General features: G+C 35.7%; 1 protein-coding gene across 1 annotated transcript in view; it reads left to right on the top strand.

Moving 5' to 3' along the window:
* necab1 (N-terminal EF-hand calcium binding protein 1) overlaps positions 1–25,189 on the top strand; it is a 63,020-nt gene that overhangs the window by 14,545 nt on the left and 23,286 nt on the right. Inside the window, exons 4-6 of the mRNA XM_056479952.1 lie at positions 1,235–1,260; positions 3,091–3,188; positions 19,087–19,223. Of these exons, the coding sequence (XP_056335927.1) occupies positions 1,235–1,260; positions 3,091–3,188; positions 19,087–19,223 (261 nt within the window). The remainder of the gene's footprint in view (positions 1–1,234; positions 1,261–3,090; positions 3,189–19,086; positions 19,224–25,189) is intronic.

Raw genomic sequence — 25,189 nt, 5'->3', positions numbered from 1 at the left:
ATCAACTAGAAGTCGAGTTATTATTTGTTGTTCCTATGATATGATGATACTTGTGTGTGTGTGTATATATATATATATATATATATATATATATATATATATATATATATATATATATATATATATATATATATATATATATATATATATATATATATAAATGAATGATGGATCGCATAATACTATGCATTGTGACACATTACATATCGTATATTCTGACTTCTCCATTGTCATCCTGTCTGATGATGACTTTAGCTCACAGCGCTTAGCCTCTAATAAGAGCAGGGTTGAGACATGGAGATGTCAGTGGACTCAGTGTTTGGCTGGTGGCTGTTATGTCGGGCTAGAGTATAGCTGTCGAAAGATGACCCTCTCTCATTAGGCAAACATCACAGTCCCGAAGGACCTGCCTTTGAGCAAGATGCTGTCTGTATAACCCTACATCAACACACAACATTAGATAATGCTGAGATGCAACTTGCATGTCTTTTAAAGTGCTCCTGTTATTTATTTATTTAATTCTTTTTAAAATATTACATTTCAATAAGGCTCTAATGCAGCTTTTAGGGAATTCAAAAAGCCTGAATTGTTTCAAAGATGAAAGTGCACAACTAATAAAATGATTGGCTATTTAAAAAAACATTGTTTCCAAACCTGAAATTAGTTATCAGCTAGTACACTTTCACTTCTGTAAATGATTTAATTGTAATTGATCCATAATAATTGATTCTTCCTGTAAACAACAGTTGTATCTTAAATGATTCACTGTACACCATGTTCTTATGCACTATGGACTTAACGTCTATTAAATAAACACATGATGTACTATGTGACTATTTTATATTGTGTACAGTAGCTGAGGAAACCTCTAGAGCTGAAATCCAGATGGCTGTTTAGTGTTTGACACAGCGTACGAATTGACCAATCACAACAGACTTGGTTAATCTGACCAACCAGAGCAGAGGAAAAATCTCAGAAAGGAGGATTTTAACATGAATGTTTCAGCAAATTGTTTGAATATTCATTTTCGAAGTCTCCTTTCGGATAGCCTCCTCTAGTGTACATTTTACATTCCCACATTTCGAAAATGAGTATTCAAAGAAATCATTTGAGACTCTCTGAGAATAGGAGACCTTGAAAACTAAATAAGGAACCCTTAAAATGTCACAATAGGGGCACTTTTATAACATTCGTGTTAAATGAAATTAACATGTGGTTTTGGTCTGCTTTGCAGCAACGTGGACACGGATGAGCTGTGTGGTAAGAGTTAACTCTTATTATTGACTCTTTTTTTTATTACTGGGAAGCTATGTGTTGACTGTATAGATGAAAAATACCCATGTTTCATCAATAGGGGAGAGCGGGGCACAAAGTAACACTTTTGGTTTTGGCCAAATAATGAACAAGTAATGGGGTTAGACAAACCATTTGTTTTTTACCAATAATACACAAGTCTCTCCTACAAATCAGCACTGGTTGGATGATTGCCGGACTTAAGGTTTCTATGCAGTATTGCCACAAGTGCCAGGAGTACAAAAGTTACAATTTACTCCTCCAGTGGGGCAAGTTGTAACAGACAGAGTGTTAGTTGTAACACATTCTTACAAAGGCAGATTTCACACAGTTAATTTAATTTCTGTTTACTTCGAATAGTAGCTATATTTCCTCAGTACTCAGCTCAATTATTTTTTTATTCCACATAGCACAGTATGTTTATTTATTTATTTATTTATTTATTTATTTATTTATCTACTGGATCAACACATTTGGATTTATTAGCATTATTATCCATTTATCCATTATTATACAATGCATTTATTTGCATTATTAGCAATAAAAAAAAAATGTCTATTAAAAAAGAAATTTCTATTAAAAACATTTTTTATAAAAAGTTCTCAACATTACACTCAAAATTAAAAATATATGGTAACACTTTATAATAACTACACACTATAAATCATTTATTAAGCATTAGCGAGTAGTGAATTCATTATCTGTTAAGCATTAACTCTACATTAATAAGCGTTAGTAAGCAGTTTATAACTGCAGCTACAAATGCTGTATTCTTGACTTACAAACATATTTATAATGTGCTTAATACTTGTACTTTCATACTTTGTTAATGATTTTATTTTTCATTACTAAATTAAGTATCGCATTATTTACAAACCAGTTGTATTTAAAAGTAGTTGAGGGTTTTTAGGATCATTCAGCACGAGTTAGTAAATGATTAATAAACTACTGAACTCAACGTTTATATGTGTTATTATTCAGGCACATGTTAAGGGTTATTATGTATGTTAATAAATGCTTTATTAACTCAACTTCATCTAATTTTGTGAGCTAATCTAAAGTGAGGACTATATGTCAAGCTGACCTAATTTCCAAACAAAATGCAACATTCCCACAACGTTGGGGTACAACGTCAATTTGATGTCATATTGATGTCTTATGCCTGCTGGGTGTTAAAGGCTATTTGGGCAACATAAAGTAAACATCTATCATCTTTTCATCAGTGTCATGCATCTAAACGGTCTTTGGGTCAATGAATGTCAAGATTTTGGGCATCTTCTCAGACTCTTTTAATGCTTCCAAACAGTTATTGCCATTATAAATCACCCATGTCTTGAGGTAGTTCATGATGATGTGATTTACCTTCTATGTGTGATTTGATTGGACAGAAATCACAGCACTGATTTTTCTAATCCCCGCAGACAAGAAAAAATAAAGTCTTGACTGCAGGTTAAAGGAAAGTAGTGGAGTAAAGTATACCGATACTGCATTAAAAATGCACTCAAGGGAAAGTAGAAGTACACATTTACTACTTAGAAAATTACAATTTCTGAGAAAAAATACTTTGTAATTTGTTACTTTACACCACTGTAAAAGGCATTGTTGATAATAGATTTTTTTTTGCGTAAATTACATTAGCTTTACATGTGTTCATTATGCATTATTGTAGTCAAATATTTAATAGATATCTAATGCTAATTTGTTTCAAAATTATATCTAAGCTCTTATGGAATTGCTAATATTTTCATGAAATCGTGTATGTATTATAATCTTGTCAATGGTCTTCTTTTCTGTCAGAATACTTCTCTCAACATCTTGGAGAATATGAAAATGTGCTTGCTGCCTTGGAAGACCTGAACGTATCCATACTGAAAGCCATGGACAAAACCAAGAAGGTGGGTTGCCTTCCTACTTTGTCTTGCATCAAAACGAACATCATCTGAATTGCAAAGCAGACATGAGAAATCATTGTCTACGTCTCCCCCCATTCTCCAGCTGAAAGCAACATTACCTAAGCATATTTGAACCTGCATAACCTTTTGTATTTATGTGGGCGCTGTCTCATGCATATGAGAGAAGGGCAGGTATATACGTGACAAATATAAGCACTAAAATTGATATTCTGCATCCATTCCTGGAGGCCGTCAGAGTCTTATCTTAATCACTCTCAGCATGTTCTCTGGCTCCTGATGTGGCTGTAATATGTGTATAATTTTCTGTGAGTCGTAATAAAGCTGTTCCTGTTGTGCACTCTGGGAGCTGTTAGTGTGGACGAAGATGGATCTGTTCGAGATCACACTCACATCGGTCTGACACAAAGCCTGCTGCATTTGATCTCTATGAGATAAAGCACTTTTCCATTTTTTTTCTAATTAATTTCTGTTTTTTTATACTGTGGGTGTAAATGCTATTTCTAATTTGTCAAGATGAAATTGCCCAAACTAAATCAGATCAAAGGCATTTTGAATGAACTTGTTGGGTTTTTAAAACTAAGAGAACCTTTAAACGCTGCGTTTTTGATGCCATTATAAAATAATGCTCACTGATATGTAGGCTGGGTGATTAATCGAAGGTGATTTGCATGCACATTTTGTCAGCAAAGACGTTCATGTTTCAGTTGGAGCTAAACAAAGCAAAAGCTAAGCAAAATCACGTTCAAAATCATTCAATTTCCTTCAGCTAAGTCTCTTATTTATCATGGGGCACCACAGTGGAATGAACAGCCAACTATTCTGGCAAATGTTTTTTACGCAGCGGATGCCCTCACATTCACACACACACTCATACACTACGGCCAATTTAGTAAATCCAATTCACTTATAGCGCATGGCTTTGGGCTGTGTGTGAAATCAGAGCACCCGGAGGAAACCCATACGAACACAAGGAGAACATGCAAACTCCACACAGAAATGCCAACTGGTCCAGCCAGGACTCAAACCAACGACCTACTTGCTGTGAGGCGACATTGATAACCACTGAGCCACCGTGACGCCCTATGTTCAGAATCACAAAATCGATTAAATCTGTCGATAATGACATTGAGATTATGATTCTGCCATAATGACAGCAGTTTCCTCCCTTTTCACTGATAGGGTGGCACGGCGGCCCAGTGATTAGCACTGTTGCCTCACAGCAAGAATGTCATTGGTTCAAGTCTTTAACAGGCCAGTCGAGTTTACATGTTCTCTCTGTGCTCGCGTGGGTTTCCCCCGGGTTCTCCGGTTTCCTCCCACAGTCCAAAAACTTGCCACATAAGTGAATTGACCAAACCAAATTGGCACCATACTGTAGATGAGCTCTTAGTCAACAGTATATTTCTCCTTAGCAATCCCTAATATGTTATTAGCCATAACTAAGCAGGGGAGTTCTCAAGACCTACCTGAGCTCAAACTCTCCTCTAGCCCTGCAAACAGGAGGAAGCCCCAGGCTCGAGGATCTTATGAGCTCAGGGCTCTCTCCCAGGACAGTTTGGCAAACAAGCTTTTTAATCAATCATCAGCTAAGTGCGAACTCTTGAAATGGGTGTTTGCAGTTTCTGCACAAGAGCAACTTCTAACCTTTGTCGGAGATTTACTTCTCTGACAAGATGTACATGACAATCACAGTTTGGCTCAATCATATTTGCAATTTGATTCTGATTAATTGCCCAGCCCTGTAAAGATATTCCTCATTAAAGACACAAAGGTGTTTGAGGTAGCTAATTTAGAGTTAATATTGTCTGTTTATTTATTTTAATCAGTAGTTAGAAACAAAGCTGGAACAGAACATTTGCGACTCAGATCAACATGCTAGCGTATCATTTTTGAATGACTGTGTTTGAGTTGAAAGTTAAAATGAAAGTTAAGATAATTTGTCCTCTATCGTGACATACATCCACTTGAAATGCACTATACATACAGTTAGGTCCATAAATATTGAAACATCGACAAAATTCTAACATTTTTGGCTCAATACACCAACACAATGGATTTAAAAATAAAGATACAGTATGCTTTAACTGCAGACTGTCAGCTTTAATTTCAGGGTATTTACATCTAAATTAGGTGAACGGCGTAGAAATTACAACAGTTTTAATATGTGCCTCCCAATTGTTAAGGGACCAAAAGTAACTGGACAATTGGCTTCTAAGATGTTGCATGGCCAGGTGTGTGTTATTCCCTCATTATCCCAATTACAATGAGCAGATAAAAGGTCCATAGTTCATTTCACGTGTGCTATTTGCATTTGGAATCAACTCTCAAGATGAGATCCAAAGAGCTGTCACTATCAGAAATCCATCATTAGGCTGAAAAAACAAAACGAGTATCATATAGTTTCATATTTACTTACATATTTACATGACAGGCTTAATATTTTGCTGGTTTTTACATTTATAGTATATAGGCACTGTTTTGCTGGTCGTTTCTATATCGCACACCCTGGCCTCAACACTAGCTACAATGAAGAGTTATTTTATTTTTAAGATATGATTTATGGTCAGTAATTACTTGTCAATAATTTATGGTGAAAGTAATTATCTTCAGTAAATTATGCCTTGTCGCCTAGTCTTTAATCTTTAAAATGGTTTGTAGATCAGATGCAGCAGAGTGCCACACAAAAGAGATTTGTCTTGTGAAACACATGAAGATGCGCTCACAGATGTATTGATTGAGCTATTGGCTGCATGCTGTGGCGCTCATCCTGTGCTGTCTGCTGTTATCAGCTCTGACATTCTGCTCTAAACGGCAGTATTTATCTGTCTGAGCGTCTGATGCCAGTAATCAGCACAGTCCACACGGACTGTCTGAGGAAATCTCAGGTATGAGATGTGTGCTTTAGTTACCAATGAGCCATTTAAGAAAAGACACTGCAGGTGAATAGAGTAACTAAAACAACTAACAGTCATCATCTTAATTCTCCAGTAGATTGATTACATTAACAATTGTAATTGTGATACACTGTGGAACCCCCTTGGAAATGAGATGGTACATCTCAAGGTGTTAGTTCTAATAAATAGATAAATTAAATTGATCACAAAATTGAATTAAAGTGGACCTATTATGCCCCTTTTTACAAGATGTAAGACCACACCGGGTGCTGCTCCTGTCAGCTTAGCTCCTGTCAGCTAAGAAAACTGAGGCTACATGAAAACATGGATCCATCCTTCCTTGTTTCAACAGTTTAGGCTGGTGGTGGTGTAAGGGTGGGGGATATTTTCTTGGCACACTTTGGGCCCATTAGTATCAATTTAGCATTGTGTCAATGCCACAGCCTACCTGAGTATTGTTGCTGTCCATGTCCATCCTTTTATGACCACAGTGTACCCATCTTCTGATGGCTACTTCTAGCAGGATAACACATCATGTCATGAAGCGTTTATCGTCTCAGACTGGTTTCTTGAACATGACAATGAGTTCACTGTACTCAAATGGCTTCCACAGTCACCAGAACTCAATCCAATAGAGCTCCTTTGGGATGTGATGGAACGGGAGATTCGCATCATGGATGTGCAGCCGACAAATCTGCAGCAACTGTGTGATGCTATCATGTCAATATCGACCAAAACCTCAGAGGCATATTTCCAGTACCTTGTTTAATCTTTGGCATGAAGGATTAAGGCAGTTCTGAAGGCAAAAGGAGGTCAAACCTGGTACTAGTAAGGTGTACCTAATAAAGTGGCCGGTGAATGTATATGGCAAAATATGCAATTTCATAACTTTCTGTAAAAACCTTCAGAATGCAGATATGAGAATTTGGTGGATTAAAGTTTTGCTTAAGTGGAGATTTATGGTTGAGTGCAGAAAAATAAAACTAATTTTAGGAAAAATGTTATTATTATTGACAAGTGTGATAAAGTGTGACTAAATAAACATTTAAATGTATTTTGGATGTTGTTTTTTACATTACCTACATAAAATAAAATCACTATAAAAAGCCAAAAATCTCAGAATCTCAAAACTGTTATTGCCTTCAGAGTCTCACCTTAACCGAGACTCTTGTCTGCTGGCGCACACAGATAATGAATTTGCAGAGCGTTGAATCCATGCCACTTAATGCATGTGAGCGTCTCAGAGATGAAATGGCGGGCACGAGGGGCAGCGATGTGTCATTTCATTACGCCGCCTTGATTAGTGAGGCAGACAGAGGGAGTGAAACGCCATTAATGAGTTCAAGGAGAGGTTTTTGTGAAACACTGGTGGCATTTGCATCTGTGGTTTATTGTATGTTCTTAAACCTTCATCATTACTTTGAGCAAAAGAGCAGTGAAAACAAATTCTCCACAATGAGAAATGGTTGCATCATGTGGAAGATGGTGAAAAATGTGACTGTTTGTTTTTTGACTGCGTGGTTTAAAGGTTTTGATATGTTGACTGGTGTCAGAAGTTCATTTAGATTTGAAATGTTTTTGAAATGTTTAAAGAGCATCAGGAATAAAAGACTTCCCATTTAAAGGCCCAAATCCCAGATATTAATCCTCTCAGACAAATAAATATTGTGAAATGATAGAGAAGAACAGAATACATTTGAATGCTTCAGCATGCTTAAAATATTTAAGCAATTTTGAGCCTTCACAAATATACTTTAAGGCATTAAAACACAAAATAATTGCAAGAAGACTGTATTATAATGGTAAAAACAAAACCGAACAGCAAAGCAGTGGAGAGAAATGATGAATGACAATATTGTAGACATGCTCTAAAGTTATACAAACAATAAAAACCCTGTCAATCTTTGATATGTCAATGAATAATGAATTGTCAGGTGAATTGCCAAAATACATGAAATATTTTTAATTTTGAAAGAATAAATTGCAGAAAAAATGCAATTTTTGTCCACAGTGATAAGAAACACATCCATCCAATTTGTTCTCGTGAATAAATGTAAAGAAATGCTCATAATCGGTTGACGTCACTTTGAATTCTTCAGTCCTAGCAGCTAATCACTACTCCAAAAATCAGAAAAATCGCACACTACTCGAGTAGGTACTACATTTGAATTTATTTTACAACTATAAGAAAAATTCACTTTAGTATGTGTTGCATAGAGGAACATCGTGACAACAGAATGGTCAAAACAGGCAAGGATCAAAAACCAGCGAACACAACATAAAAGGTAATCCACAGCGTAACTCAAAAAACAGGCAATAGGTCAAGATAGGAAGCAAAGATTTGATGAATAGTCCAAAGACTAAAAAACAGGAAAGGTAAAATCAAGGAAAAAATGGTTTGTGGTGCAGCAACAGCTAACAAGACTCAGCACTGATGTGTGTGAGTGGTGTTTATACACTCTCAGTGTATAAAAGCTACACATATGTACCCAAAGGGTCTCTATTAATACCTCAAGGGTACATATTAGTACCCAAAAAATACAAAAGTGTACCTCTTAAAATGTTTAGGTACAAATATAAGCTTTTGAGGTACCATTATAGACCCTTTAAGTACAAATGTGTATCTTTTGAAAAGGTACCACCCCAGTGACAGCTCTTGTACCTTTATTTCCGAGAGTGTATAGTCAAGTTGAATTATGGATAAAGTACATGCAGGAGGTTGTTATCAAAGGATAAAGATTGACAAGTTTTTGACAGCCTGACGAGAAGAGGAGGGCAGTTGTATAAGACTAAAGAGCTTAATTCTGCGAAAACAACCATCCTAAATGTACTTTTCTCAGTTTATTATTATCATTAGACAGCCACTTGCCACAAAACATAAAAAATCTGTTCTGAGAAATAATAGTTTAATTGTTTAATTAAATGCAGAGCTGACATAAACAAAAACAGCTGAACAGAGTTGATGGAGCATACACTAACCTGTGCATTATTCAGTCACAAGATGGTGCCTAACAGTCAAAAATGCAAAGCTGACAGAAACTAAACCAGTTCACTGGAACATGGATTACATACCTATTATTCATTTACAGGATGACTCCAAACAGTCAAAAACAGTGGCGTGACAGACAAGTAGATATATGTGAATGTGGAATTAAGTATATAGATGTGAAGATAGACCTATTCACTGATGCTCGAGGAGATTTGAAGTTCCCGAATGAGCCTGTGTTATACAACGGTTATTATCTGGTAATAACATACCTTCAAATATTGCTACTGACCTATCAGAATCAAGTATTCCAGATAGTTGTGCAATAATGAGTGCACTTAAACAACAGAAACAACACAATTCTTAAGATTTCATTGGGACAACTTAATTTTTAATATTCAATCCACATAAGTTTGTTAAAAGTGTTAAGTTAACTTAATCGATTTGTGTTGGGACTAAGGCTGCATGATTCTGGCTAAAATGTGAATCACAATTTTTTGTGCTTAAAATCAAGATCACGAGTTTCTCATGATTCTTTAGATGTAAAATAAAGGTTAATATGAGTAGGCTATTATTGTTAATTCTCAAACATATCGTCACCTTGGAATAATAAGGTTCTATCTGCGTTCTGAATGATTTTGAGATATTGAACTTCAAAGTTTTTGCAATCCATATAGCAAACAGTATGTGTATAACATTTTTTTAAAGTCTTAAAATGTAAACAACTCATAAAAAACCCATATTGTAAATAAGTTATCATTTAATAAGAATATGTCAATAACTCAATTTTGACAAAAATGTCAGATAGAACTTTGTAATTCTAAGGTGACGAAATGGTAAAACAACACTATTAATATTAGGCCTATTTGTAGGTCTACTGTTGCTTAAAATGCTAAATTTTAATAAAGTCATTATGGTGGACTTGAACAGACTGTCAATATGTCCTGTTTGTTAATTCACAGTAAAATGATGACATCAGAATACAACTATTCATAATTATAAAGTTGAATTATTATGTTTGAGACATATGCTTGTCATTTGTCATTGACAACATTATTGGACCATTTGTTTTCACTGGTAAAATGAGACATTTGTCATGATCAGATTTCTTTTTGCATTATATTCAACATTATATAGGCTAGAGTAGTTATACTGACACTGTTAAACATTTATTATATTATTAAAGAAAAATCATATCAAATGCTTGTAATCATAACTGTAAAATGCGATAGGATCATTTAAATGATGTGCGTCCAGTTTCATTTTCACTTCAGAGTGCGGCTCATGGCTGCCGTCACTGTGATAAAAACACACACACACATGCAAATCATTCTTTCAGCGCAGTTCTCAAACAATCGCTCTGTGCAACAAACTGTCTACGCAGGTTCTGTTCACTAAAGTAGCCGTCATTGCCGTTAACGCATGCGCGTTCTCGGCAGTAAACAAACAGCCTCGCTGTCAGCTCACGTGTGATTTCGCGGCTGCGAATACATCATTACATGAAGACAGAAACGACATTTCTGGGTGAATTATACCTTATAAATACAGTATGTGACTTTTAACAACATTGGAAGGTGTTCCTGTGTGACTGCCTTTAAGTTTCTCTCCTGACCTTGAAAATTTAATTGGCTGAATCGTGGAAAAGCTGAATTAAGATTGTGTGTAGGGTCGAATCGAGATTGAGATCTTTTTTGATTAATCGTGCAGCCCTAGTTGGGACAACATGAATGAATTGTGTGGAACCCAGCATTTTTTGCAGTGTGATAATGACCTGTAGTTGAGTGTAATCAGAGGATGAACTGAGACAGGTGTGTGGGTGCAAGTCACAATGGTATTTGTAGTCTGGGTGAATGACTGATGGAGTACTCACCAGTGACCCACGAAAGGTACCCTGCTGGTGATCACAAAAGTATGGATATGAGTAGTAAATATGTACTACATTTGCCATTTATCATTATCACATATCAGTTGTGTCGCTTTACTCCCATTTATAAACTTTCTCCTGTGGCCTTATGATGTGATAAAGTGTCAACTAGATGCGCACTAGAATCTCGCCGGAAGTAGTAGGTCATCCGGGTAATTCTTGCCTACTGTTTTTTGAATCCCATGAATTTGGACATACTGTACTCTGGGTGTACACTGTTTTGTTCACATACTAGAAATGAAGTTTGCGATTTTGAACACACCAAACTACTTTATCTTTGCCTTTTAAACTGGAATAAATAATTACGTTAACTTATATATGCATACCTTACCCTTTAAAAAATGTGTTTGGGCATTTTCAAAAACCTTTAACTGCAAAACCAACGTCTTAGATCATTGTGACTGCAAAGGTCGACTTCAAGAGACAAATTTTGCGCTAACAAGTGCTTATAAAGAAAAAACAAGGTGTTATAACAAAGGGATTTTCTTAGATCTGTTTATCTCCTTTCACACCTTTGAGATGTTTTCCTCTCTCTGTTGGTCATGATCAGCAGCAGATAGTGATGCTGTATGGAAACAGATAGTATTGTGTTTATAACGTGGGTTGGCAAAGCAGCTGCTGTGTTGCGAGTGCTGTCTGCCCTCAAGACACCACTATAAACAGAAAACACACTTCTCATCGGCATACTCTGGGTGCTTGGATGTTGGATCATCCAGCCAATATCCCGTGCCTTCAATTTGCAGTTGACTGGTCTTGACAGGTTAATAGTTCAAATCTTATTTAATAATGTAATTTATTAAATAATCTAGATTTTAATGCCAGGAGATACAAAAGGAACGATAATTATTGCAACCATTTGTCCCTCAATAAAATGTTAACATGTTTGATATATATTGTTTATGCTTTCGTAGCAGTTTACATGTGGATTGATCTTGAACCAGTCACATAACATGGATTTACCATGGTTTATGCAGCATCAGTAACTGCACCGTTTGTGGCAGGATTGGAAGACACACATGAACTTCATTATATTAGACGTGTATTAAATGTATTATAAGTGCAATGGAAAATAATTAAAGTAATTGTTGTAATGAAGAGACAGCATTTGTGCATTTGTATTTGAAGAGTTTAGATGCAAATACTTCTGCAAATATTGCTGTCTGCAATTTTCATCAAAAATTTGCATTTTTCTTTTATGTTTGTGTTCAGTTATTTCACTTTAAATGCAAGGAAAATGGCTTTTTCTTTGCTATAAGAGCAAAGTTACTGAACCCACACACAACAGCCTGAGAAAACAGCTAATTTTAGAGGAAAATGTCAGACTGCACTTAGAGGTTTTTGCATCTAAACTCTAGATGAACAGTTCTAAAATCTAAAAAACAGTTATACATATGCAGTTATTATATGGTAGGGCTGCACAATATTGTAAAAACCTGATATTGCAATATTACATTTTTCTGTGCTATATATTGCTATATGAATGCAATTATTTAAGGTTATTTAAAGGTTTTTCTGGGGAGTCTAATAGTATTCTGTTGCTGTAATTGATCATAATGATAATGCAAACAATGCTTTTCTCAAATATCTAAATTCTTAAATCAAGAAACATTTTCTAGACAAGTAAAAATATTGTTTTGCTTACAGAAATAAATGTGAAAATTAAGTAAATTTTCTCAAAAAAAAAAGCAAAATAATCTACCAAAGTGTTAGGTAAAATACAGTTTTTCCTCAGTGGCTTTGGGGCATTTCTCACAACACTATTTGCACAACAGTTAATGCATTTCTCAAAACGATTAGTCATTTGTGCACATCATAATACCAGTTCAACACCTTTCAACAAATTGCAAATTTTGGACATGCATCATGCAACTCTCTGCTGTTTTATAACATTATCACTAGCTTATGTCATGTCAGTCAAAATCAACTAAACTTGTGAATGCTGAATAGTCGTTCCATATAAAACTAATAGTCCTCGTTTCGTTACTTGAGTCATTACAAATAAAAATGTTGAACTAGTTGTCAAAATCTGTCAAGCAATTTTTTTTCCTGAAAATGTGTTCTAAATTGAACAATTTTATGAATGATTTACAGACCTATAAGGTTCAGTTCCAATATACTGCAATATTGTTTACAGTTGTGCACAGCTCTATCCAAAGGAAGTGTATGTTTGTTGTAAATAAGGGTGTATTTATACTTTTGCACAATGCTGTGAATGAATTAGATTTGCAAAGAGCAGTAAAAATGTAAAACATACATATTCAGTGTCTTGTACTCAGATACCTCACTAAATGCAGTGATGTCTAACTTTACTGTAGTTTTTAAATGGCTGTGCAAATAGTATTTAGTGCTGTCTTGAGCATTTTTAGGAAGTATCACCAAAATCTTCCAATTTTTTGCAATAGAAAAAATGTACAGAGTAAACTGTCATAATGAAAACATGACAAAGCCATTTGACTATCTTGTTGATAAACAATGGTGTCAAGACATTTCATCTTGATGACACTGACACTTTCATTGACATCAATACTTGCGTTTAAGGAATGAGCTCTCCATTCTGAGCAAGTGACACGCTTTTGCAGATTATCAACTATATTTTGCAGTTTGTACTAATTGTTTTGAGAAATGCATTAACTGTGTGCAAATGTAAATAGTGTTGGGAGAAATGCACTAAAGCGACTGAGAAAAACTGTAATATTGTTTTTGGTTTGATATTTGGACTAGAAATAAGACAAAAATTGTAAGTATAAAAAGTAATTTTTTTTTGCTGTGCAAATGTAAAATAACACTGTATAGTCTTTATGGACCCTTTTCACAAGCCTGTTATGACGCAGTTAACAGTCATCAGCATCTTAAATCCTTGGAAGTTTTTTATATTTTTATTTTTTTTTAAAACATTTGAACATTTATATGCGTTTATGAATATATTATATCATCTTTGCTTCAAATTACAAAAAACGAATTAGCGCTTGTGCGAGGGGTTTCTAATGCAGCATCTATGGGACAGGACAGCAAATTTGATGTTATTCTTTCCTCTGGTTTCCGTCATCAGTCTCACACAATTTTTTCCTTTTTCTGAAAGTCTTTATAACACCATCGTGGAGCTTTTCTTTTATTATTTGAGCAAATAAGATTGTAAAAAAAATATTTGTTGTATTCTCCCATTCACTGCGCTCTAAGTTTTCCCAACTATGACCACTTCCGCAAATGAGAAACCCGGAAGTGTGAAAAGGGTCTATTGCAAAAATGATTAAATACAATTAATGTTTGTTACTAAATGTCATATGACTGTAAATGTCAAATGACTGTAAATGTCATAATCTCTTGTGCCCAAATGTCTTGAAATGCTCTTACAGTCACAGCCTTACAAACACATTCCAATGATATACTTTCACTCTATTTATGGTTAAACTTTGCAGTGACTCTACAAAGCAGCTATCATTCAGACTCAAAATTGTATATGCTGCGATGTGATTATTGCTGATGCACACATTGCATATCGATTCTGAAGCTATATATTGTACAGCCCTATTATAAGGTAATGAGGTGATGTATGCACGGTTTTGCCTATAGGATTATTTTGATCTAAATTAATTCTAATCTTTCCCAGTGATGGGTTACAGCTGGGAGGGAATCCGTTGTGTAAAACATATGCTGGATAAGTTGGTGGTTCATTCCACTGTGGCGACCCCTGATTAATAAAGGGACTAAGCCGAAAAGAAAAAGAATGAATGAATGAATTCTTTTCAATTTGTCAGCAATAATTCCTTTAGTAAAGTCATGCAGTGTGTATCTTCTAGTTGCTGATCCATTATGCAATGTGAATAAAGCATTAACTGAATGCTATCCCAGATAGTGATGCAGTGTAAAAACAATAGAGATTAGATGATTTAAGAAAAGATGTGGTGTGAACTCAGCATTAGTCAGCCATTTTGAATGTTATCACTCGATTGAATGGGCATTATCAGTGAATGTCAGCTGACAGATATGGGCCAGTATGGGCCTTCTGCACCTACTAGTATGCTCAGAAAGCTGTTATTATCCATCCACATGCTTAATCAGCAATACTAATAGAGAAGATTCCACATCCAGATCTGTTTTTACTGTGATGGTTGGGTTTAGGGTTGGGGTGGGGGTAATGAAATACAATTAATGGGAAATTTAATAAATAATATAAATAATTCTTGTGGGTAATCAGCTATACTAATAGAGAAGACTCCAAATCAAGATCTGTTTTTACATTACTGTGACAGTTGGGTTTAGGGTTGGGGTAGGAGTAGACGTTAATAAAATACAATTAACGGGAAAATTAATAAATAATATTTATAATTCTCGTGGAAATTCAGCTATACTAATAGAGAAGACGCCAGATCCAGATTTGCTTTTACATTACTGTGACAGTTGGGTTTAGGGTTGGGGTAGGGGTAAACGTTAATAAAATACAATTAACAGGAAAATTAATAAATAATATTTATAATTCTCGTGGAAATTCAGCTATACTAATAGAGAAGACGCCAGATCCAGATTATTTGCTTTTACATTATTGTGACGATTGTGTTTAGGGTTGGGGTAGGGGTAGACGTTAATGAAATACAATTAATGGGAAATTTAATAAATAATATACATAGTTCTTGTTAACTTCTGGCCGCAGCCCTATGTGACTTATAGCTTATTAACCATGTGTATGGATGATAACATCCTTCTGTGCCTACTAGTAGGCGCAGAAGGCCCCTACTGGCCCATATCTATCAGATGATAGCAACTGATAACGACCATTCAATCGAGTTATATCATTTAAATAATGCACGTTCTCTCAGGGCTGGGTTTCAACAGGACAGACAGTAAAACCATGTGGCAGAGCAAATGACGGTTCAACCCACTGTGAAAAAAGCTGAAGGAAAGTCAGTGAGTGAGTGAGCGAAAGAGTGAGGGAGGTTTAAAAAAATAATAATCTAAAGAGACCGAAATTAACATCCATAGATGATTAGCACAATCAGTACCATTATTCTGAAGATTAAACTGTGGTTTTTGATTAGTAAACAAAGCTGTACAGATTTTCTTTGCACACAGCACAGAGTTTGCATTGATTGCATGATTGACTGATCTGTAAACAGCTGAAATTGTTGGACAAAAGCAAAGGCGCTGAAAGCAAAGTGTTATGTGCTCTGTTTGTTAAGCAACCGCAGGTTAAAAAGGTCTTGGATGCTGATGTTTATCGTAAAGGTCTGTCTGTTTCAATCTCATGTGTCGGTGGATGTGTTGGATTTTCCTCTCCTCATTGTGAGCTTGTTCAGCACCTGTTTCATTACTGCATGCTCAGAAGAGTTCTGTTAGATGAGTGCTGTTTTCAGCTTTAATAATAGCTTTTCTTATACTGGCAGAACATGTTTGTTTCGGCATGGTACATAATTATACAGGAGGCTGTTGATTTCTAGAGCAGAAAAACTGACGTGCTGCCCACAAATAACATAGCCACGCAGGCCTGCCTTTAAAACTGAGGGTGTGAAACAAAATCTCAAATTAAAAACACAGAGACTCCTGACTTCAGCTTTGAGATGTATTTTGAAATTGAATTTTCAGGTATTGCAAAAGTAATTTGTGGTTGTAGTTGTGTTAGGTTAGTTCATTTGCATTTATTCAGTTGTCTAGATGCAAAAAACCTACCCTGAGCTTTTTAGCTCCCTTTTAGCTGCCACCTTATGTCCTGCCACTGCGAATGAATGTAAATTAAGTAATGAACAAAAGATTTGTGTATGGAGTAGGCATTAGAGTACATCTGTTGAAAACGCTGGGGTCAGTAAAAGTGACAGTAAAGACTTATAAAATGTTATAAAAAAATCTCTCTCCCTCTTTTAATTCAATTCAATTGCTTTATTGGCACGACAAATATTACAAATGTATTGCATAAGCATTTCTTTTCCTTCACTTTCATCAACTGGTGAAGTTTGTTTCTCTCCACTGTCGCCATTGTCTTGCTTTGTTTGGGACTTGTGGAGCTACACATCGATGGATTTGCTCATCAGTGTTTGAACTTTCAGCAGTGAAATGTAAACCACATTGAACTACTCTGTAAACTGGACTGACACAGTTTCAATAAAATTTTATGTATAAGCTGCTTTGACGCAATTCATTCATTCATTTTCTTTTCGGCTTAGTCCCTTTATTGAACTGGGATCGCCACAGCCCTTCCAGCCGCAACCCATCTCTGGGAAACATCCACACACACTCATTCACACTCATACACTACGGACAATTTAGCCTACCCAAGTCACCTGTACCACATATCTTTGGACAGTGGGGGAATCCGGAGCACGTGGAGGAAACCCACACGAACGCAGGCAGAATATGCAAACTCCACAAAGAAATGCCAACTGACCCAGTCGAGGAACGAACCAGTGACTTTCTTGTTGCGAGGCGACAGCTCTACCTACTGCGCCAATGCGTCGCCCGCTTTGACAATCTACATTGTAAAAGCGCTTTAGAAATAAACATAAATTGAATTGAATTATAAATTTTACATTGAAAAGAACATGCGTATATATTTAAAAAACAGTAAACACAGGATTATTAAAATGAATCAATAAAAATAAATAAATAAAATCTCTTTCTCTCGCTCACTCTCTTTCACTTACATACTGTAAAAAATGCAAGGTTCCACACAATTCACTCATGTTTTCCCAACACAAATTGATGAAGTTGACTGAACAAATTTAAGTGGATTGAACATAAAATAATTACGTTGTCCAAAAAAAATCTCAAGAATTGTGCTGTTTCAGCTCATTTTAAATAAGTAGTTTAAACACGCAGCAAAATGTTTTTTTTGAATACACACACACACACATTTTAAGCACACATTTATTATATTATTATATTATATCATATTGATTGATTCAATACCATTATATTATATTATTATATTGATTGATTCAAACCTTATTCAAAATTGTTTGATTTCAACATAATTTTTCCAATTTTCAGTGTCTCATGGTACTTGTGCTGCTTTGCTGCTTAATTACGCTAAATTATTATTGTTGCTCAATCATTGCTAACGTTCCTTATTATCATGCAAAAACTTTGCTCCGTACTTTTAAATGGAACCGATACATTTTACATTACATGTAGAGAGAGGTAAACATTTTGGTACTATATCATGACTTCCACGAAAAATACCGTACGCAACTGTATATGATTGTACAACATTTATAATAACAATACAGTATATATTTTACTGAGTACCATCTCAGCATTTTAGAATCAGCTTTGAATCACAGAAATAAATAGCATTTTATATATAACCCATAGCTAAATATCTCTGGCCCAGCTGTGGCCCACACAACTAGCTTTTGCTTTGTCCACATGCCACAGTGAATTATGTTACATGACAGGACCAAGTCTGCCTTCCAAACAAGGGCCAAATATGGACCAAGTCTCAGCCAAGTAATAACCCATAATTGGGCCAGAACTAGGCCAGATATGTTGGTGTGTTACGAATGCAGTGAAATTGATAAACCCATGAAGCATTGTTCTTTAGGTGCACTATCGGCATTTTTTTTCTTGAAGCGACCTGATTGGTAGAATTTTTTTCCTTAATTCAAAAATAATAAAAATGTATTTTAAATGTGGGTCAAGATAGGCCAAACTTACATGGCCCACATATCCATTATCAGCATCTGGGCCAAATACTACATTTGATACTGGGCCCAAGTATTGTGAAGACAGTGCCACCTCTGCTAAACCCAGGCCATGTTTGGCCCACATGCTGCATGCCAGTGCCGGATGAATGCCTGCTGTGCCAGCTTTATGCCAAATCTGGGCCAGAATACTTTGCTACCTAGGAAATATATTTAAGTATATACATAATAAAATAGTTATAAAACCTAACAACAATATTCTAAATTTAAATAATATATGCTAATTTTACTGTTTTTGTTGTACTTTTATTTATATAAATGCGGTCTTGTTTCGCAGATCAACATTCATTTATATTCATATTCAGCGCACAACTAAGAGGCCAGTGTATGTTCAAATCTCATTGTGGAGCAGCAGAATGATGATGAAAACTCTGTGTTGATATTTCAGGACTATCAGGAGGCCACACATCTGCAGCAGTTTGTGACACGTTTTCTGCTGAAGGAGACCACCAGTCAGCTGCACTCTCTTCAGAGCTCTTTGGAGTGTGCAATGGAGACCACAGCCGAGCAGACCCGGCAGGACAGGCAAGACACATACAAATACACACCTACAGATAAAAATGCAAAATAACTCTCTGTCTACATCGCTAAAACTGTCTAAAGCAACAAATGGATCATACAAATTTAAACTGTGAAATTCTTAAAGTCCCTAAATAATTGTTTAGGATATTATATAAAAAATAACAAAACATTTTGGGACTTAAGCTCGAGGAGTTGAAGTAGATAGCTGGACCCAGGTCTGCTTGGAAAATGCTCTTTTACTCAATTTAGGATAACTTTAAACAGGACTAAGCAGTGACCTAGAAATTTAGAAAATTGTCTAGTTTTGATCTCATCTGTACATAAGATTACTTCACTGACCACATACTGAAAGCATTCAAGCTCCCAAAGCACCAGAGGCATTTCTTCTGCACCACCGATCAAAACACAGCATTTCACTCTTGAAAATGCATGCAGATGGCACCTTGTGCACAGATGCAAATGTTTTGGGCACAGACATCTTTGGTACTGAATATCTAGAGCATCAGACACATTCATTGTTAAATAGTCCAGATGAGCAGTAGACTAATAACTCAAGTCTTAAGTTTTAGTGCAGAAAGGGGACAGATGCCAGCTTAAATCGTCACTGAATCAACAGACTCAAGAGTTAATGTGTATTACAGCTCATTTAGTCTGTGACTTACTGCGTTTGTGTGCAGAGGAGGGTCTTCGTGGCCCACCATGGGGGTCAGATTTTTATAGAGCACACCATTGAGAATGCAAAATAAGCTGTTTTGTTCCAGCACCTGGATGATTGCATGCTACAGATAACTCTGCGTGTGTGTGCGTGGTTGTGTGTATAAGCATGTGAGTATGTGTGTGTGTGCAGCTGTGCAGCTTCGCTCACCTTACGATCTCAAGAAAATGAGCAGGAGCAGCTGGCATAAAGAAATGATGGATGATGAGGTTGAGCTTTAAAAGAAGGATTTCTTTTTTTCTTTTTCTGTGTTCTTAAAACCCACACCGGCTCTGATATAACCAGTCGCATCCTAATTAATTGGTGAATTCAAATTACCTCATTATCGCCTCTGCAGGTGACAGAGTGTGTCTAACTTAATAACTGTGCATCACTGAAACACACAGCTTTTACTGAAGTTATTTGTAAAAACAGAGGCAATAATAGACTCTGTTTGAGGCCCTTTAGTTATATTTGTTCTATATTCATAAAACATTTAGAATATATTAGATTAATAAAGGCTATTAAACATTGCGCCTTAGTTTATCTTAGTTAATGCATTAAATTATGTTAACAATATAGACATTTTTTACATTATTTTTCAATTGTCAAGCTGGATATAATTGTACATTTGGTAATACTTTATTTTGATGGTCCATTTGAGTATTAATAGACTGTCTGCTTAATATTTGTTGATACTGCTCCTTCAACAGACATTTAACTGACTATAAGAAACTTTGCAAGTACATGTCAACTTACACTAACCATAACCCCAACCTAACAGTCTATTTATAATCTAATGAGAATTAGTTTGCATGTAGATGCAATGTAACTTAAATTTAACAAACAGACCATCAAAATAAAGTGTGACCGTTCATTTTAAATAGAAAGATTAAATTGATTACTGTTTAATCCGACTGCAAATTTAATCATGACCTCCAATAAATTTAACTTAAAATTTAAGAAAGCAGTTATATTGTTTTGTGTAAACGTAAATTTGAGCACAATACAAATGTAAAACGCAATAAATTTACTTTATAAACATGTCTTTATAATATCTCAGTGGAAATAGCTGGGTTTCCATCATAATTAATCTTTGTAAAGTTTGCAAAAAAGAAAGGAAAAAAAATAGGTGTGATTACGTGAAGTTTTACAAACTAATTTTCAGAGGAGCATGTGATATAATTTATCGTGGCTGGTCTCTCATATGTTCATTCATTTTCTTTTTGACTAAATCCCTTTATTTATCTGCGTTCGCCACAGTGGAATGAACCGCCAACTTATCCAGCATATGTTTTAAGCAGCGGATGCCCTTCCAGCTGCAACCCATGACTGTGAAGCATCCAAACACACTCATTCACTCACACTCATACATTACGGTCAAAATTAGCATATCCATTTCACCTGTACCACTTGTCTTTGGACTTATGGGTGAAACCAGAGCTCCCGAAGGAAACACACATGAATACGGGGAAAACATGCACAGAGAACTCCACACAGAAATGCCAACTGACCCAGCCGAGGCTCGAACCAGCGACCTTTTTGCTGTGAAGCGAACGTGCCACCCACTGCGTCACCACGTCACCTGTCTCTCATATGTTATCAGCAATAATGCAATCAGATTGATCCAAGCCTACAATAAATACACTGGTTTTGCCCCACAGCCTTTTCTTCGTTTTGGAAAAATCCCCCCTTCCACCCCATCTCCTCCTTTTTCTCCTTTTACCAGGGGGAGCTCTTGAGACCTATCAGACATTCTAACAGAAACATACATCATCTGTCCCTGAAACAAAAACATAAATACAGTGAATAAACAGTATTTCATCCTAAACATTTCTAAAATGGACTGATGGTTGATTTCTGTGAGTTGGTCTGTAAAGGAATATGTCATACATTTGGTTCTCAGATTTGTTTTTCTTCATTAAAAACATTTTACAAATGTACAAACTCTGTCATTCTCCTTGTCCTCATCCTAATTGAACCTACAGCGTTAATAATTTGTTATGCTAAAAACTGTTATTTAGAAAGACATAGTTCACAAATAGCAAGTTTAAGTTGTTGTCATTCACATGAATAGATTAAAAACATGAAATTAGAAATCAATTCTACAAATAAATACTACAAATACATTTACAATTGTCCCCATGTTTCTGTCAGTCCTGTCACATTTGCATGAAATTTAACATAAAATACGTGCAATACACATTTAAGGCAATGACTCAGAAGTGACATCATTTTAAGGAGGAGAAGCTGACAGTGATCAAGGATGAGCTCTATCATTGAATTGTATGATTTTTTTTGAGTACGATAAGCTTAAGTCAGGCCCTTTCACAGTTTTTATAAGCGAAAATGTCAGTTTCTGGTAGAATGTCCCCTATGCTTATGGGCTCAATTATGTCCGAGCTCAGGATTCTCTCCCGGGACAGCATGCCAAACCTGCTAATAGCATCAAGCAATATCTAAGTGTGAACTCTTGAAGTGTATTTTCATTAAGTTGTTAGAGCAGCTGACAGTAGTATTGGTAACCTAGCAACCAACAGTACACAAGGGAAGCACAATGGAAACAGCTGATTAGTCACAAGAATGTAATGCTTACTGCGTCAGAGTTTATTTGGCAAATGTTTTTCCATCTCCCATTATTAGCATTAACACTTTACAAATCACAGAAAAAACAAGTAAAAACCTTTTTTTGCTAATTAAGGGTTATTTCTTAGCTTGTTTCTCATGCGATACTTGTAAATGAGCATTAACACAGGGTGATGGAAACCCAGCTACTTTCTGAGCTGAAGAATATCTCTCTTTGGCCGGATCTCTCCTACTTTTAAGTCATTTTCAGTCAGGGTCTCACTGATCTTGTCTCCGCTAATCTGGCTCTACCAAGTCTACAGCCTCAATCACATCCCATGGGCTCACTCAAAATATCTCCACTTCACTGCCATGCCAAGTCCCTTCTGACCTTAATCTTGGTCGAATGACTTTTGACAGAGCACATATTTAGACATTTAAAGGCAACTATGTCATCATTTGCTCAACCTCATGTTATTCAGAACACGTCAAAGTGTAAATAAAATCTGTTCATTATATAAAGTGATTTTGTCTATTTGGATTAACCTGTTTGATTCATATGCATTCCTTTTTTTTAAAGAAATGTCTTTATAAAGGGCGACACGGTGGCTCAGTGGTTAGCACTGGATTAGCGAACTAAATTAGCTGTAGTGTATGTGTGTGAATGAGCATCCACTGTGTAAAACATATGCTGGATAAGTTGGGGGTTCATTCCCCTGATGAATAAAGGGACTAAGCCAAAGGAAAATGAATGAATGAATATCTTTAAAAATGTTTTGAAGCACCAGCATTTTTTGTTGAATTGAATTACAATGAAAGGACAGAAATCTCTTATTAAGATTTGATTAAAATAAATCCTAAAATAAATCCTGTGACTTCACCAAAGGCTTCAAACATAGGCTAAAAATAATCTTTTCTCTGTAGACTTCAATTGTTTTTAGTTTTATGGCATTTGTCAAATGTTTTGTGGTGCAGTTGACGTGTGTGTTTCTGTTCTAGAAATTAATGATTGGTTGCAAAATATATTTCCATTTGTGATCCAAAGTTTGGAATGACATGAGGTAAATGATGACACAATTTGCATTTCAGAACGAAACAAAGGGAAATTTCAAAGAATTTATTTTTATTTCCTTTTGAATTGATTCTCCTTTTGCAATTTAATTTTAATGTAATTTTAATTACTTGACCTACAGACTGTCTGTAATCAGCACAGCTCTGCACATTAGTTTCTTGGATCTGTGCCGTTTCATTATATGTGAACAAACCTATATTTCATAAACGTCAACAAGCAAACATGGCAATTATAATTTGTGAAACAGCCCACCAAACTAAAGCTAACGATTGCCACAGCTGGTTTAAAATGAAAAAGCATGCTGTGTTCATTGTAGTTTTATTACTTGGATAAGAGAAGCATTAAAATTTATTTCCTCACAAAAAAGAAAGTCTTGGAATGACTAAATAAATGATGACCGTATTCCATCTTTGACTGAAACACTCATTTAAAGGTATTTCTCTAAGCACAGAGCATACCTTTGCATGTCATACACACATGCCTACACACGTGTAACTTCTTACATCATCATAAGAGGTTTCATAACATTAGTGTTTTCTATGCGCATATTGAGCCTAAAGGCTTGGAGACGGTTATCCAGCCGGCTCATTGTGTGTGTCGGTCAGGAGGGATTGATTCCCACTGTTAGATGTGCTGAAAGTGGCTGGTGGCCAGAGCAAATTGAAATAGTGCGGCCCATTCTCTATTCCGTCTGAAGCGTGGAGTCCGGCTCTCTGAGGAGCAGAGCCGCACACAGGGATGAAACAAGGGAGATGAGCATAAATCTGAACCCTATTCACAGCACCGCTTTCATCTCGCTGTGTGAAGAAGACCATTACCAGCTATTAGAAACACAGCACTGTTGCTAGATGATGCCGTTTTGTTTTCCACAGCGCATCATTTTTATATTTTGGCCCATATAAGAGGCGGCGGATTTGAGCATTTTTTCTACATAGTAAAAACCAGGCAACCTCACCCCAGCCGCTCTTTAGTTCACGATTTTCCAGCCCATGCCCCTTGGAAAGTCTCTGCACGGTACTGGTACAGACACCTGCACATCCACCCCCCGCCCAACCACGCAGCTCATCGCTATTGGTTTACAGAGAAACATCACTTGCATGTGTACAAGCCAGAAGAAGGAAAACATACAAAGCACCATTTTTAAATAAACAGCCGAAACATTACACCGTAATAAAATAAACATTTAATAACGAGCAATAACAAAAAAACAAAAGGAGAAAACAAAAGAAGAAGCCTGAAAAAAACAAAGCAGCAAACGATTCTTTCAGCAACCTAAAACATGAACAAACTGCCATCTTTAACTATTATCATCATCTTTTGGACTATTATGAACTTGGAATGACAGAATTATTTTTTAACAAGAGGTTACATGTGCTGGTCCGTTTATGAACCCAAATAAGGTTGAAATGTATATTTGGGTATTTTTTGCAACATTTCAGAGACCGTAAGGCTTTGTATGTGTTCATATAGGTTTTATTATTTTTATTTTATTTTATATAATCACAGACATTACAGTAGGCTATTTCGCATTATTAATCTGCAGCTATACATAATAATGTTCATAGGAAGGTTATTTATTAACAGTTTTATACAAGTAGGCCTATTTATGTGTATAAAGCATCTGTTATGTATATGATA

This window comes from Danio aesculapii, chromosome 19, assembly GCF_903798145.1.
Source record: "Danio aesculapii chromosome 19, fDanAes4.1, whole genome shotgun sequence".
Taxonomy (NCBI): domain Eukaryota; kingdom Metazoa; phylum Chordata; class Actinopteri; order Cypriniformes; family Danionidae; genus Danio; species Danio aesculapii.
Note: the sequence above shows the minus strand (reverse complement) of the source record. Positions and strands in the feature narration are given on the sequence as shown.